The sequence below is a fragment of the Cajanus cajan genome, chromosome 7 (assembly GCF_000230855.2).
Source record: "Cajanus cajan strain Asha chromosome 7, NIPB_CcT2T_4, whole genome shotgun sequence".
In the NCBI taxonomy this organism is placed as follows: domain Eukaryota; kingdom Viridiplantae; phylum Streptophyta; class Magnoliopsida; order Fabales; family Fabaceae; genus Cajanus; species Cajanus cajan.
Window position 1 is genome coordinate 44800004 of NC_138523.1, and position 15094 is coordinate 44815097.

General features: G+C 31.0%; 1 protein-coding gene across 1 annotated transcript; it reads left to right on the top strand.

The window, feature by feature from the left end:
• The first annotated feature begins 11160 nt into the window (after positions 1 to 11160).
• Positions 11161 to 14914, top strand: LOC109790876 (Leucine-rich receptor-like protein kinase family protein). Its single transcript, XM_020350128.3, has 2 exons — positions 11161 to 14098; positions 14321 to 14914. The coding sequence occupies exons 1-2, from the start codon at positions 11413 to 11415 to the stop codon at positions 14728 to 14730; spliced, it is 3096 nt and encodes a 1031-aa protein (XP_020205717.1). The 5' UTR covers positions 11161 to 11412; the 3' UTR covers positions 14731 to 14914.
• Positions 14915 to 15094: the final 180 nt, after the last annotated feature.

A 15094-nucleotide genomic window follows, 5' to 3' on the forward strand; every position in this document is an offset into this window, starting at 1 on the left:
GCAACATATAATCATTTTTCATGATTTAAAATCAACTTATTCACATTGATTTTTTAAGAAATTATGTGAGGTGACTTTCATAATTATTGAAGCAGATATATGATTATAATTTATAAAAGAAATTTGTAATTAATTCATTTTATTTTATTTTTGTTGTGTCATGTTATAGGTCTTATAAGTTCATCTAAACATAAGCTAATTATAAACTCATAACTTAAAATATCTAAACAAGATTACCTTTTAATTTGAGTGCCATTAATGAAAAACTATAAATAGATCATATTATTATTGATGCAATATAGCAACTAATTGATATTTACTCTACCTGACTGAAATTATATATTAATGCGCATAAACTATCAAATCTTTCACAATAATACAAAAAGTTTAAATTTTAGTGTTCTAATATAATATATTATAATAAATAATATATTATAATAAATTATATATATATATATATATATATATATATATATATATATATATATATATATCATTAAAACAGTGTCTGGTTGGAATTGGGTTTAGATGAGATTCATCAAAGGTTCTCTTTCCAACTGATCTATTGGAAAGTTCACATTTACAGGATATTGCCAAGAATTCTGAGGCAAACTAAGTTAAATGCCCTAGCTCTCCCCTCAATAGTTAGACTTTACATCACTATGTCAAGCCCCACAAATACATTAAAAAAAAAAAGGAAATCTATTCTTTTTTGTTTCAATATATTCCTTTGTGTGTATAAATAGACCTTACATTCTATTTGTGAACCTCCTCTCCTCCTTCTTATTCTTTCTCTATCCTCCTTAGAACGTTGTTAGATTATAGTTTCTCATGCATAGTATGAATAGGAAGGAGCGAATATGGCTTTTGTGGTACGATATGAGATTAGAATATGCTCGAAGGAGCATATATTACCATATATATCCACTGTTATAATACACATGTACGTTCGTCTTTCGCTGAAACTTGCCATCCATAACTACTGAAATGCACAAGGCAAGTAATTACAGTGAAATGACCAAGTCTACATTCGGCAAGTCTGCTTCTTGGCTCCTTTTATTTAGTCTTCATGTTCATTTGGCTTCATCATGTGACAATGTATTTGCAGAATTATCATTTAGATTTTCATATCAAAGTTTGTAAGAATTACTATATAAGTATTTCACTTTTCAGGCCTCTTGGTGTTGTTGGCTAGTTTTAATTTATTTGTATAATTTGGTTTCATTTATCTAATTGTTTTCTAGTCATAATTAACTTTCATTCATATCTACTTAATTTCGTTAATTTCATCTTCCATAGAAAAGCTTTCAGCATCCTACATATATAGGAGAATAAACCAGGCCACTAAGAGAAAAGAGGAAGAAATTAAAACAATAGTGAATCGACAAATTCAGAAAGAGTTAATTTATGGTGACAAAGAGAAGATAATGACCAACTCTACAATCTTTCATCATTCCTACTCAGAAAACTTGTCTATATGTGCACCAATTGATCTCAGACATAGTGAATCGGATTTTTGTCATAATAGAATGAGGTGTTACACAAAAATAAGTTTTGCGATAACTAACTTGGCCCTTCTGTCTAATGTTGGCACGTCATCAAATATGTGAAGTTTCGTTCTATACCTTTTCAGTTTTTTGTGTGCAGAAATAGAATAAATCCACAGTACTTGACCTTATGCATGCGACAGGCTTGCTAACACTGCTTTTAACTATCTTGTCCATTAATTCTAACTTGAGCGATATAATCTTGTATTCTTTGTGTCCCTATCCAAAGCTAGGATTTTAAATCATATCAATAACGTAGCTGTCACCTTGTTACTTACCAATATGGCAATATGGATAAGTTCGCCACGGTTTTCCTCCATTTCTTTAAATTTTTAAGCCTTGTCTTGACTAATTTACCAAAGGAGAATATCGTATTTGATTTCTTTCCGGTCACCAATGTGGAAGATCGTATCTTCTACCGTTTTTATTTTAACCACCATTTATACCAAGTTACACAAATATAACCCATTTTAACTTGTTAAATTTTGATTTAATCAAATTCAAACTCAGTCCAACCAGCTGATTTGCTTACACCCTTATTTGATGCATAAAATGTCTATTAAATAAGGGAGTAATTAAAAAATATTAATTAGACTTTAAAATTCTAAAATATCAACTGTTTTGAAAAAAAAAGAAAAGAGAGTTAAAGAAACTAAAGACTTGAATTTAACATTTTAGAGTTAATGCATTTAAATATCATTCATTTCCATTTTACTGTTCCAGACCAAAAAGTTATTAACATTTTAAATAAGTTTAATTAAAAAAATTAGTTCATCATGTATATTGATTGTGATCTTAGTTTCCAAGTTTCAACCAGGTCTGTTCATTTCATCTAATATTGAAGTCATTAATTTTCTCATAATAGAAAGACATTTATTTTATTATTTATTGTTGTCACCAATTAAAAACAATTACTTATTCACAAGCATATATGTATTAAGTCAATAGAAACAAATTAAAACACTTTTTTATATCATTTAGTTCAAATATTTTATTACATTATTTTTACCCATTATCATGTCATGTGCTAAATTTCTCACCGTTGGCTAAATATGTTAAATGTTGCATGAACAAAATTAAGATAGCATAGGATGTGTTTGAATTATCATTTGAAAGTATGGGAATGTGTATTTTCACTTTTTAATGCATGAAATCCAAAAGCAATAAGGGTGTGTTTGATTACTCATTCACACACATTTCAATGCACTCAAACGAGATTAGTACCATATGATTGAAGAGATTGTGGATTTGAAATTGTTCTAATCAAAATCTGTAAGTGCTCCAACGGTGGGGATGACATCCTAATTGCTCCAATATTTCTAATGGTGGGGACACCTACAAAAATATTATAATGCTCATGTTAGAGGAAACTATATGTTAATAATGAGATTAGAGTATAATGATACATGATACTCCATATACACTAATTGATCTTATCTTAAGGTTTTTCGATAATGTTCTATGATATCTTGGAGATATATTTCGGTGATTGGGTGGAGATATTATTATTGATTAGTGGAGGTATTTTTCCATGATAAGTAAAGATATTTCGTTTGATGAATATAATGTGTTTGATTACGATATTCTAGAAGATATTCATGCCAAAAATATCCTTACCAATCGTTAGAAGTTAATCACCCAGGAATTTACTTTATGATGATGATAGGTTGGAGGCCCAGTCTGAGCAAATAGTAGAGGGTCAGCTCAGCTTGGTCAAGTTGGGCAGTACATAATTAAGCCCCCAAAGCTCCAAGCTCTTTAGAGGGTAGGAGTTATAAGTAGTGCTTAGGTCGCTTTATTTCTTGCTTGTGCTACATGAGTGGTTTGCGCATTTTTCTGGTAATTGTTTTTATGTCTTGAAGGCTCATAAGTTATGATTGTTATGAAGAGATCAGTTTGTGACATTTCCATTAGGTGAATATAATGTGTTTGATTACAATATTTTAGAAGATATTCATGTCAAAATATCCTTGCTAGTCATTAGGATTTAATTGTTTGGGGTTTACTTTATGATGATGATAGACTAGAGGTTCAATGTGGGAAAACACTAGAAGGTCAGCTCGATCCAGTAGAGTTAGGCGGTGCATAAGTCCCCTAACTCCGAGCTTTTTAAAGGGTAGGAGTTATGAGTAATGCCTAGGTCGCTTTATTTCTCGCCCATGCTACATGAGTGATTTGCGTGTTTTACTGACAATTATTTTTATGTCTCGAAGGCTCATAATGTTGTGATTGTAACAAAGAGATTGGTTTTTGATTGTTGTAGTTGAAAAGCTTGAAAGCTTGAAGTGGTTAGCTCGTGATAACAATGGTAAAGAGACCAACTTGTGATCATTTTAGTGTTGATCATAATGGTGAAGTGATTAGTAAGCACTTACAATGTTGGAGGTCTAGGGGCCTAGTATGGACAAACTCATGAGATCGGCTCGGACTGTCCGAGCTAATAGTATGTGAGCCCCCCAAGTTTTGAGTTTTTTAGAGTGAAAGAGATCAATAACACCCATTTGCTAACGGTGTTGGCAATATTTATGGAGTTTATGTGTGGTTGGAGGAAAGTTTCACCTCAAGCCTCATAATGGTCACCAAATGTTCTTACCAAAATATGCAAGCGTTCCAACGACAGGAATGACATCCTAGTTGCTCCAATATCCACAACGGTGAAGGGTATTATGATACATATTGACTCATATATAGGTGATTGATCTTATTTATAGGTTTTTCGATAATGTTGTATGATATCTTGATAATTTATTCCAATGATTGAGTTGAGATATTGATATTAATTAGTAGAGATACTATTTCTGATAAGTGAATATATTCCATTAAATAAATATAATGGACTTGATTATGATATTCTAGAAGATATTTATGTCAATATATTCGTGCTAGCTGTTAGGAGTTAAATCATTTAAAATTTTACTTTATAATAATAATAGGTTGGATGCCTTGAACGAACGAGAAAAGGTCACCTTAGTTTGATAAGTTGGACAGTACAAAAATTAAGAAGAAAAAAAGGTGAATGAAAGTTATTTTTTTTTATTGCACTCAAATTATAAACTGACGCAAGCTTAACCAATATTAATAATAATAAAAAATTCAAAATATTTTAATCAACATTGGTTGCAGCCAACACAAGTAGAAAAACATTATAAAAAAAAATCACTAACAAAAAGCATATTAGTGTTAATTAGTTTAGCATCAGCTTTCGACCAACACTAATTTATGAAAAATGTAATAGTAATTAATTGTGAGACTCCATATTGTATTAAAGCTTTGAGTGCATGTGTTCAGCCATTTGTTGTGTGAATCTTGAGAGACAAAGTCAAGTAACGAATTGTACTACAAGTGCGCTGAAATTTGCTTTTATTTGTCATTTCTTCTATTTCTTTTAACAAGTACATTTAGTCCAACTTTTTAAAAATTTGATTATTATCTTAAAAAAAGAGAAACTATTCAAAATTATTTTTATAATTATTTAAATTCTGCTCATTAAAAATATTTTTTTTTGGGTTTGTAGACTTTTTTATTTTAAAAAAGTTTTTTTATTCAACTTTTTTTTTAATTTTTGGGATTGTAGACTTTTCTATATTTTAACAAAGTATTTTTTATTCAACCTTTTTCTAAAAGACAAGAAAATTTCCACAAAAAAAAAAACTAAAACCAAATGTTACCCGAGTTTCCTAGAAACTTGAATTCTTTTTTAAGTCCATATTTAAATAAATTTAATTTTTTTGACGTGTATCGTGCCAAAAAAAAAATCAATTATTTAAATAAGCTGTTAAGAGGAAGATATATTTTTTTAAAATCAGCAAAAGTATATATATTGATATTGGTACCAGTGTTACCCGTCAAGTACAAACTTCTGATCTCCTAGGTTAAAGCATATTAATTCCTCCCGATAGATTAAATTAAGAGGAAATAAATAAGTAAGAAATAAAGTAAAAAAAAAAAAAGAAACAGAGATAAAAGAGTAGAAATAGATAAGAAATATGGTGAAAATAAAATTATTAATTTTAAGGGTAATAGATAAAAAAAAATTAAAAAAAAAATATTATAAAATTATTTGATTATAAAGTGAAAAAAATTATATTTAATAAAAAATTATAATTTTACCTGCTGCATATATATTTAAAAATACAAATTATAAATAAATTACTATAATGATTATAAAATAACATTAAAATTATACTATTTCCTTAAAGTATAATTTAATTTTAAGATTCTTGTTGTTTTATTAATTTTTGTATATTAATAACTTATCAAAAATGAGGGACAAATTCTTTGCGAGTTTTTTTTTTCACCTTCACGAGAATGAAGTTGAGTTTTAATTATTTTTTTTATATTTATTATATCTTTCTTAAGATGTAGTTACTTGAGATTTTTAAATTAATAAATGAAAGTATTTTGTGTTAAAATACAAACAAAGTCTCATATTATTAGATTATTAAGAGAAAGAAAGGTTTATAAAACATAAATGGACTCCATTGGTACGAGATCTTTTGAAAGATAATAAAAAGCAAAATGATAAAAGTTTAAGTCCAAAGTGGATAATATCATACTAATATGGAGATATGTGTATATGTGAACCTTGGGTGTTCAACAGTGGTATTAGAGCCAATGATCGACTAGGTGACTGACACAAAGTCTCTATTTGGCAATGGAAGGCGATGGATCCAAGTGTGAGATCCCTTGTGTCAAAAGTCTTCTTGGTGATATGGAAGTCAAACATGTTTTGTTGATGTGAGCTAATGGTGGGGCAAATATCTAGAATTGAATGAGTATTTGGCAATGGAAAATGGTAAATCCTGAGATGTATTCCGTTGATATGAGCTAATAGGTTTACAAAACACACATACTCTCAAATAAAATGAAGCCTTTTAAAAGATGACCAAAAATAAAATTACGAGTATTTAAGTTTAAAATGGACAATATCATACAAATGTGAAGATAAGTATATGTGTGAACCCTATGTGTCCAACATCTTAATCATGACCAAAATACACTAATGATAACTAATACATATAAACCTATTTGAATAATACTTAAGAACAAAGTGATTCATCTACTCAAATAATAAATAGATAAAATGAAGTCATTTGAATAAAATATTTTCTTAAAAAATATATCGCGCTATTTAAATAAAACCCAATTCATTTGAATAAAATATGTGATTCAAATAAAATTGAAACTATTCAAATAAAATAGAAAACCATTCGAATAAAATGAAAGATGTTCAAATAAAGTATATGTCATCCTGTATCATTCGAATAAAATAACCTCACTCTCTCTTTACTATTCTTACTTGTTTTTACAAACAAAATTCTTACGTATGTAAATTTTTCATTTGGCGCATCTCCTCTTAAACAAATCATAAAAAAAAGTATTTCAACAAATATACTTTTGGTCTCTCCTGTCTATTTCTTCGTTATTAATTTCTATAGAAATAAACAGAGTGTAAAAGAATTAATATAAATTAACGAAGGAGATTGATGCAACCACATCCTCGAGATTAGAATCTATCCCATGAATCCAAGCTACTAGTGCCAATTGTATATCCCACTTTAAGTATGTATAATTGCTTGTTATCTGTTCTTCCTTTGCTGCTATATTTATTGGCCAAACTCGGGTGCATAACCACATCACTTGCATTTCTTGCAATTGCTCACCAAAGTGCCAGTACGCAATAATCCTACAGCTGTCCTACCAAAATCTCTATACTTTCATCCGATTCATTAAGAGGGGATATGTTTGAAACAACATTTAAAAGATTATATATATATATGAGAAATGTTATAATAATATTGGTATAATTTTTACTAAGTATTATATTGTTCAATAATTTTATATTAAATGTGAATTTTGTAAATTCAACTGTTAAATTAAAAGTTCATATCACTTTATATATTTATAACAAATTTTATTAAAATTAAACAACAACTTAAAAGTAATTAAAATGTTCATATTTTAATATATTTTAAAATTTATATATTACGTTAATTTTATTTTATAAAAATAAAATATCAAATCATCTTGGATTAATATAAAATTTTATATATATGATCTAAGAGTAAAAAAAATTTAATCTAACAGTTAAATTTACAAAATTCACATTCAGTATAAAGTTATTAAACAGTATAATACTTAATAAAAGTTACACCGATATTAGACAAACTTCACGAAAAAAAATCAATTATCATAAATAACTATGTATATATTTCATACATGTTAAAAATGGGAAGAAATCAAAAAGTTACGCCATAAGTATCGATATTTGAATACTTACACTTAAAAACAGATATTTATTCAGTTTTGCATAAGACATAGCATATGTTCTTGATGCGGAAATAAATAATGTTAAACATGAAAGCTATACAAACATTCAACAATTAATTCTTTGAACGTAATGAAAATATACAATATTATTATTGTAAATAGTATATGTAGATGTTATTACATTAAATACAGTATTTATCACAATTTCTAAGAGCATCTACGAAAGGAATTATTTATAAACAACTCTCATCTACTTTAAATGGATCTCACACTGCTATGTCACACATAAGCAACTTATATTACATTTTTATAATTTTTTTTCAATGAAAGTTTCTTATAAACACCTCCACTTTTTAATCACTCATACTTCATTTTTAATAAATTTTAAAAAATTTAATTATTATAGTTGTTGACATTAATGAAGAAAGAAAATATTAAATTATTTTTTTATTCTTAAACAACCGTCTCTTATATAAGTAACGGTACTTAAATTTTAGCAATTTGACATGTCATATTAGCATGCTCCAATACAAATTTTTTATAAGTAATGAGAGATTAAACTTAAGAACCTAGCATTGGAGATGTTCTAAGAAGTTGAGAGCATAATTTTTTTAAAACTAATAATGCATAAAAATTAGATTCATTTTTGTAATTTAATTTAGAAATTTAATGTATAAAAAGCTTACATTTTTAGCCAATCAGAAATTATGAAAGACATAATAAGGTAATTGTTATAAAAAAAATTAACTAATTTAACATACATAATAATTTGTATTTGGGTGACAAAGTAAAAATTTTCACACAACCATTACATTTACTATTAATTCAATAGAAATTTATTGTATCATGAAATCATATTACTGAATAGAGTTTATCTTGTTTATAAAATTGATCTCCGATAATTTGTGTATATGCTCAACCAATTAAATTAGATTTTCTTAATAATGAATAAAATTTGACTCTTGTGAAGAGAAAAATGTAATTCAAACAATAAAATACAATAATAACTATTAATTAATGATCAGATTATAATTAGCAAAATATATATATATATATATATATATATATTATTTTGACTTTAATTATAAGTAAAAAAATAAGTTTTTTTTATTATAATCAACAATTATTAGTTTTTAAAATTATTAAAGATTAATTTTTTTTTATATTTTTTATTTATTATTAACTTTACTTATTATGCGTTCAGTTATAATTAACATTAAATATAATAATTATTTAAAGTAATAAGTAAATTTGAAATAAAATTTGAATTTATAATAAAATTATTTAAAGTAACCACATTAATTATTTTTTTATTGATTTTGATGATTTGTCCTGTACCGTTTGTAATTAGAATTTTTTTTTATGATTTTCAACAAATTTTTTAATAAACGATTGTAGATACACTTTATTATCAATAATGTAGAACAAGATATTATACTCCTCATGAAAAATACATATCCCACAAAATAATGACCAAAAACATAATGTATTAAAATTTGTATTTCTTGATTAAAGATTGATGTTTCATCCTTAACTTAGACATGAATTTACGGGTAATAGATGTGTCACTTTTTTCTATTAAGAATCGATTTGATAAAAATGGGTTATAGCTCTTTTATAAATAAAAAAAATCCAATGATGTTTATATTCCTTTTCCGATTATGTTGTTCTTACAAATATAAAAAAAAAAAAAAAAAAAAAAAAAAAATTCTGGAAATAAATTTGTAAGGCGTAAAAGAGTAGCCAAAATTTCGAGTTTGGCTGCCCATAAATTATTATTCTGCGCGAAGGATATGATTAATGGCGGTGGTGGGCCTAGGTATTGGTTGTGGAGCCATGTGATGTGGGGAACCTAAGCTTTCTCCCTTTCGTGGATTCCAAAACGGGCACAAAATAATAGCGTATGACATAGTTGTTAGCATTAAGCAGCTTCCTTTTTTCTTTTGGTGAAATCACTTCCAATAATGAGGAATCAAGTACTATTCCTCTTCCCCACTTCACATGGCTTCCAGCCCTTCCCCTCTCTTTGTTTATGGATCCAATTATTAACCTTTGATTGGAAAAATAGAATGTATAATACATTAATGTTATCTCCTTCCATGTTATGCCTTCATAAATTTTATGCGATATATGTATAATAATTAGCATAGAGCCAGATGTGCCCATGTGGTGGCCATAGAATGGGACACAGAGCTTTATGACAGGGAATGGGGTTTGGTAGGTGCAGACAATGATTGTCACATAACACATTCCCTTATAAAATACTACTGCACATCTCCCTCTTCCTGTTACACACTCGAGAAGAGAAAGTTCCAAACTGTCTTGTTTCCACGATGGATTTTCATACTCAATATTAATCTATATTAGCTTGTTCTAGATAAATAACTAGTTTAATGTGTAAAATGATACAATTTCGTGATACAAAAGCAAAAAATTCTTAATTATTTGCATTTATATTATGTTGGGCCGCTTACGCTGTGTGTTGAGAATATACTAAAATTCAACTCCTCTTACTTAGTAAAGACCATCATACAATATTTGCTCAAAAGGGGTATCGTACCAGTAGCTATATCTGTCAATTCACCTATGCATGTAACTTTAGTCAATTCACCTAAAAATTGATGTACCCAAAAATATCCATCTTATCTCACCTCAAATTTGATATGAATAAAACTCAATTTGACTAAATTTGAGATCGGGATCGAGTTTTGTCGTATATGTTAAGAGGTGAGGCTAGTTCGAGATATAAATTCTCACTTCCATCATGATAATAATTAATATATCGCAATGATTAAAATAAAATTAAGCATTGATATTTTTCTTTGATTTCTTTCTTGATCCTAAAGTTTATTTTTATGTATTATTTAGTTCAATATGTACTTGATACATATCAAGCAAAAATATGAAATTCTACCAAAAAAAGAAGAAGTAGATTCAAGAAAAGGTTTAAAGAGATGAGATCAAGGTTGGGAAAGGCAAAACCTACCCCACTTCCCTGTACTGCCACCCATTCACGATTTTATATTAAAAGTTAAAACATACCTTATCTCTAATACTAACATAAGAAATCACGTAAGCAGAATTGATTTGAAGAATACACTATGGCACTGGACCAGTTAAAATTCAACCAAAATATATTTTATAATCTTTCTCACAGAGAAGAAAGCATTCGGGGTTTTAACTGATGAATCATTATTTCATTAATGTGCTTACTATTGAAAACTGTCTTGAAGTACCTTAAATAAATGGAGGAAAAACAGAAAACAGAATATGCGAAGTTATGGAATGCCTAAATAAAGAATGCTTGCACCCGGTAAATTACTGGTTGGGTTGACATTATAAGCAGTTCTGGAACACATTCTGCGCATGTTATGATGTCTAGGGGATCTCAAATGAGTCCAAAGATTGACAGTGATCAAGTTGCACATGATTAGGTGGTTCAGATCCCAAGTACCCACGTATATCCAATAAAATAATTGTCCTTTGGCTGATCATTTATCTGTCACTGATTAGATTAACTATAAACTAAATTGTCCCTCAGAACTTCCTATAACCTTCCCTTCATTGGCTTCCCCTTCATTCCTTGTTCCCTGCTATGAAAAATGCAACAAGTTTAAGAGGAACCAACGTCAAGAGAACAACCACCAAAATGCAAACCCATCTACTGTTCTTCTTCTATTGTTACATTGGCCTCTCACTCGTTTTAACTGAAGCTGCAGCAGATGATGAATTGTCAACTCTTCTCTCAATCAAATCCACTCTTATTGACCCAATGAGGCATCTGAAGGATTGGCAACTACCAAGCAATGTGACAGGTTCACCTCATTGTAACTGGACTGGAGTTGGTTGCAACTCTAAAGGCTTTGTAGTGAGTCTTGACCTCTCCAACATGAACCTCAGTGGTTGTGTTTCGGACCGCATTCAATCTCTTTCAAGTCTATCTTCTTTCAACATAAGCTGTAACAACTTCGCTTCATCACTCCCCAAATCACTGTCCAACCTCACCTCTCTCGAGAGCTTTGATGTGAGCCAGAACTACTTCACTGGCAGCTTTCCCACTGGTCTTGGAAGAGCTGCAGCCTTGAGATCAATTAATGCATCAAGCAATGATTTTTCAGGTTTTCTTCCTGAGGATATCGGAAATGCAACGTTGCTTGAGAGCCTTGATTTTCGAGGGAGCTACTTTGTGAGTTCAATCCCCAGGAGTTTTAAGAATTTGCAGAAGCTCAAGTTTCTAGGTCTTTCAGGCAATAACTTCACAGGGAGGATTCCGGGTTATCTTGGGGAACTCACTTCTCTGGAGATATTAATCATAGGATACAATGAGTTTGAAGGTGAGATCCCTGCAGAGTTTGGCAACCTGACTAGTCTTCAATACCTTGACTTGGCTGTAGGCAGTCTCAGCGGACAAATTCCACCGGAATTGGGTAAGTTGACAAAACTCACCACAATTTATTTGTACCACAACAACTTCACAGGAAAAATTCCACCTCAACTTGGCAACATTACTTCACTAGAATTTTTGGACCTATCTGACAATCAAATCTCAGGAGAGATTCCAGAAGAACTTGCTAACTTGGAAAACCTGAAGCTCTTAAATCTGATGACTAACAAACTAACTGGTCCAGTACCCGAGAAGCTTGGTGAATTGAAAAATTTACAGGTGCTTGAGCTATGGAAAAATTCTTTACAGGGTCCTTTGCCTCAAAACCTTGGACTTAACTCTCCTTTGCAGTGGTTGGATGTATCCTCTAACTCATTATCCGGGGAGATCCCTCCAGGTTTGTGTACCACAGGCAATCTCACTAAACTAATCCTTTTCAATAATTCCTTCACTGGTTCCATTCCAAGTGGACTTGCAAACTGTTTGTCTTTGGTACGTGTTCGGATTCAGAACAATCTTATTTCTGAAACTATTCCGGTTGGCTTTGGAAACCTCCCTGGCCTTCAACGGCTGGAGTTGGCAAAGAACAACTTCACTGGGAAAATTCCTACAGATATTACCTCATCCACATCGCTTTCTTTCATTGATGTCTCTTGGAACCATCTTGAGTCATCTCTGCCGTCAGATATTCTTTCTATTCCAACCCTTCAAACCTTCATTGCCTCTCATAACAATTTTGGAGGAAATATCCCAGATGAGTTCCAGGACTGTCCATCTCTCTCTGTGCTGGATCTTTCAAACACCCTTCTATATGGCACAATTCCTGAAAGTATTGCTTCTTGTGAAAAATTAGTTAACCTTAACCTTCGAAATAACCACTTGACAGGTGGAATCCCAAAATCAATCACAAACATGCCCACTTTGTCTGTTGTTGATCTATCCAACAATTCCTTGACTGGTAGGATACCTGAAAACTTTGGCAGCTCCCCAGCTCTGGAAATGCTGAACCTGTCCTATAACAAACTTGAGGGTCCAGTACCCTCAAATGGGATGTTGATGACTATAAATCCTAATGATCTTATCGGCAATGCGGGTCTTTGTGGGGGCATTCTCCCTCCATGTTCTCCAAGTTTGGCTGCGACTAGTCATCGAAAGAGCTCACATATCAGACACATCATTATTGGTTTTGTGACTGGCATTGCAGTGATATTAGCTCTTGGTGCAGTATATTTTGGTGGTAGATGTTTATACAAGAGATGGCACTTGTATAACAATTTTATCCATGATTGGTTCAAACATAGCAATGAAGATTGGCCCTGGAGATTAGTGGCATTCCAGAGGATCAGTTTCACTAGTAGTGACATCCTTACTTGCATACATGAATCAAATGTCATAGGCATGGGTGGCACTGGTATTGTTTACAAAGCTGAAATTCATAGGCCTCATGTAACCGTAGCAGTGAAAAAACTATGGAGGTCACAGACAGACATAGAAAATGGCAATGATATGTTAAGAGAAGTGGAACTCCTTGGGAGACTTCGGCACAGGAATATTGTAAGGCTGTTGGGGTATGTACACAATGAAAGGGATGTGATGATGGTTTACGATTACATGCCTAACGGGAATCTTGGAACAGCACTGCATGGTGAACAATCTGCAAGGTTGCTTGTTGACTGGGTCTCAAGGTACAACATAGCTCTTGGAGTTGCACAGGGGCTTAACTACCTCCACCATGATTGTCACCCACCAGTTATTCACAGGGATATCAAGTCTAACAACATACTTCTTGATGCAAATTTAGAGGCAAGAATAGCAGATTTTGGGTTGGCAAGGATGATGATTCAAAAGAATGAGACAGTTTCCATGGTGGCCGGATCATATGGATACATAGCACCAGGTTAATACTTAGCTCTCGTTATTCAATTTATTTATGCATTATGTATTGCAAACACGTATATTTAAAACACCGAAAGTTAATTAATCTAGTCTAGCGTGGCAGGCGGAAGCCTATTAGTATGCAATTTATGCACCAATTTCTGTTTTCGCATCTTTCTAGCTCTAACAAGTGAAAGTGAGAGGTAATAGATGATTGACATCATGCTTATGCCTTTTGGTTTAGAATATGGATACACTCTGAAGGTTGACGAGAAGATTGACATATACAGCTACGGGGTGGTGCTTTTGGAGCTCCTAACTGGCAGAATGCCTTTAGACCCTGCGTTTGAAGAATCGATTGACATAGTCGAATGGATAAGGAAAAAGAAAAACAATAAAGCCTTATTAGAAGCACTAGATCCTTCTATAGCTAGTCAGTGCAAACATGTCCAAGAAGAAATGCTGCTTGTACTCCGGATTGCACTTCTATGTACCGCAAAGCTTCCTAAGGAAAGACCTCACATGAGAGACATCATCACAATGCTTGGAGAGGCAAAGCCAAGAAGGAAAAGTGTTTGCCATAATGGGGGTCAAGACAGCAGTAGCACGGAAAAGCCAACCATTTTTACCTCCCCAGTAATAAGTCTTTTGTAGCAAGTTGTTTAGTGATGAGCAAAAAAAATAAAATAAAAAAATTGAATTCCCTTGGCCTCCAAATTGAGATGTATGCATTGCCTACGTCCATCAAATTTTTATCAGATAGTAAATACATGTATTTAGACAAGTTTTTCTTTCTTATTTTTCTGTTCAAGTGAGGAAGAAACGGACATTTCAGAATCATAATCAATTCATCAACAATAAAAGTAGTTAAAATGTGCATAAAGGCTGTATATCGAATCATTAACTCTACCACCATTTTAATTACCTTGACCCATCTCTAGTATTTGCACACTTTTTTTTCTGGCAATTTTCCACTGTTAACATAACTTTTCTCTTTCACAATCAATTGTCTACTGCG

Coding starts and splice junctions, on each gene's coding strand:
- LOC109790876 (XM_020350128.3), top strand. CDS start 11,413: ATGAAAAATGCAACAAGTTTAAGAGGAACCAACGTCAAGAGAACAACC. Junction 14,099..14,320: donor ATATGGATACATAGCACCAG/GTTAATACTTAG, acceptor CTTTTGGTTTAG/AATATGGATACACTCTGAAG.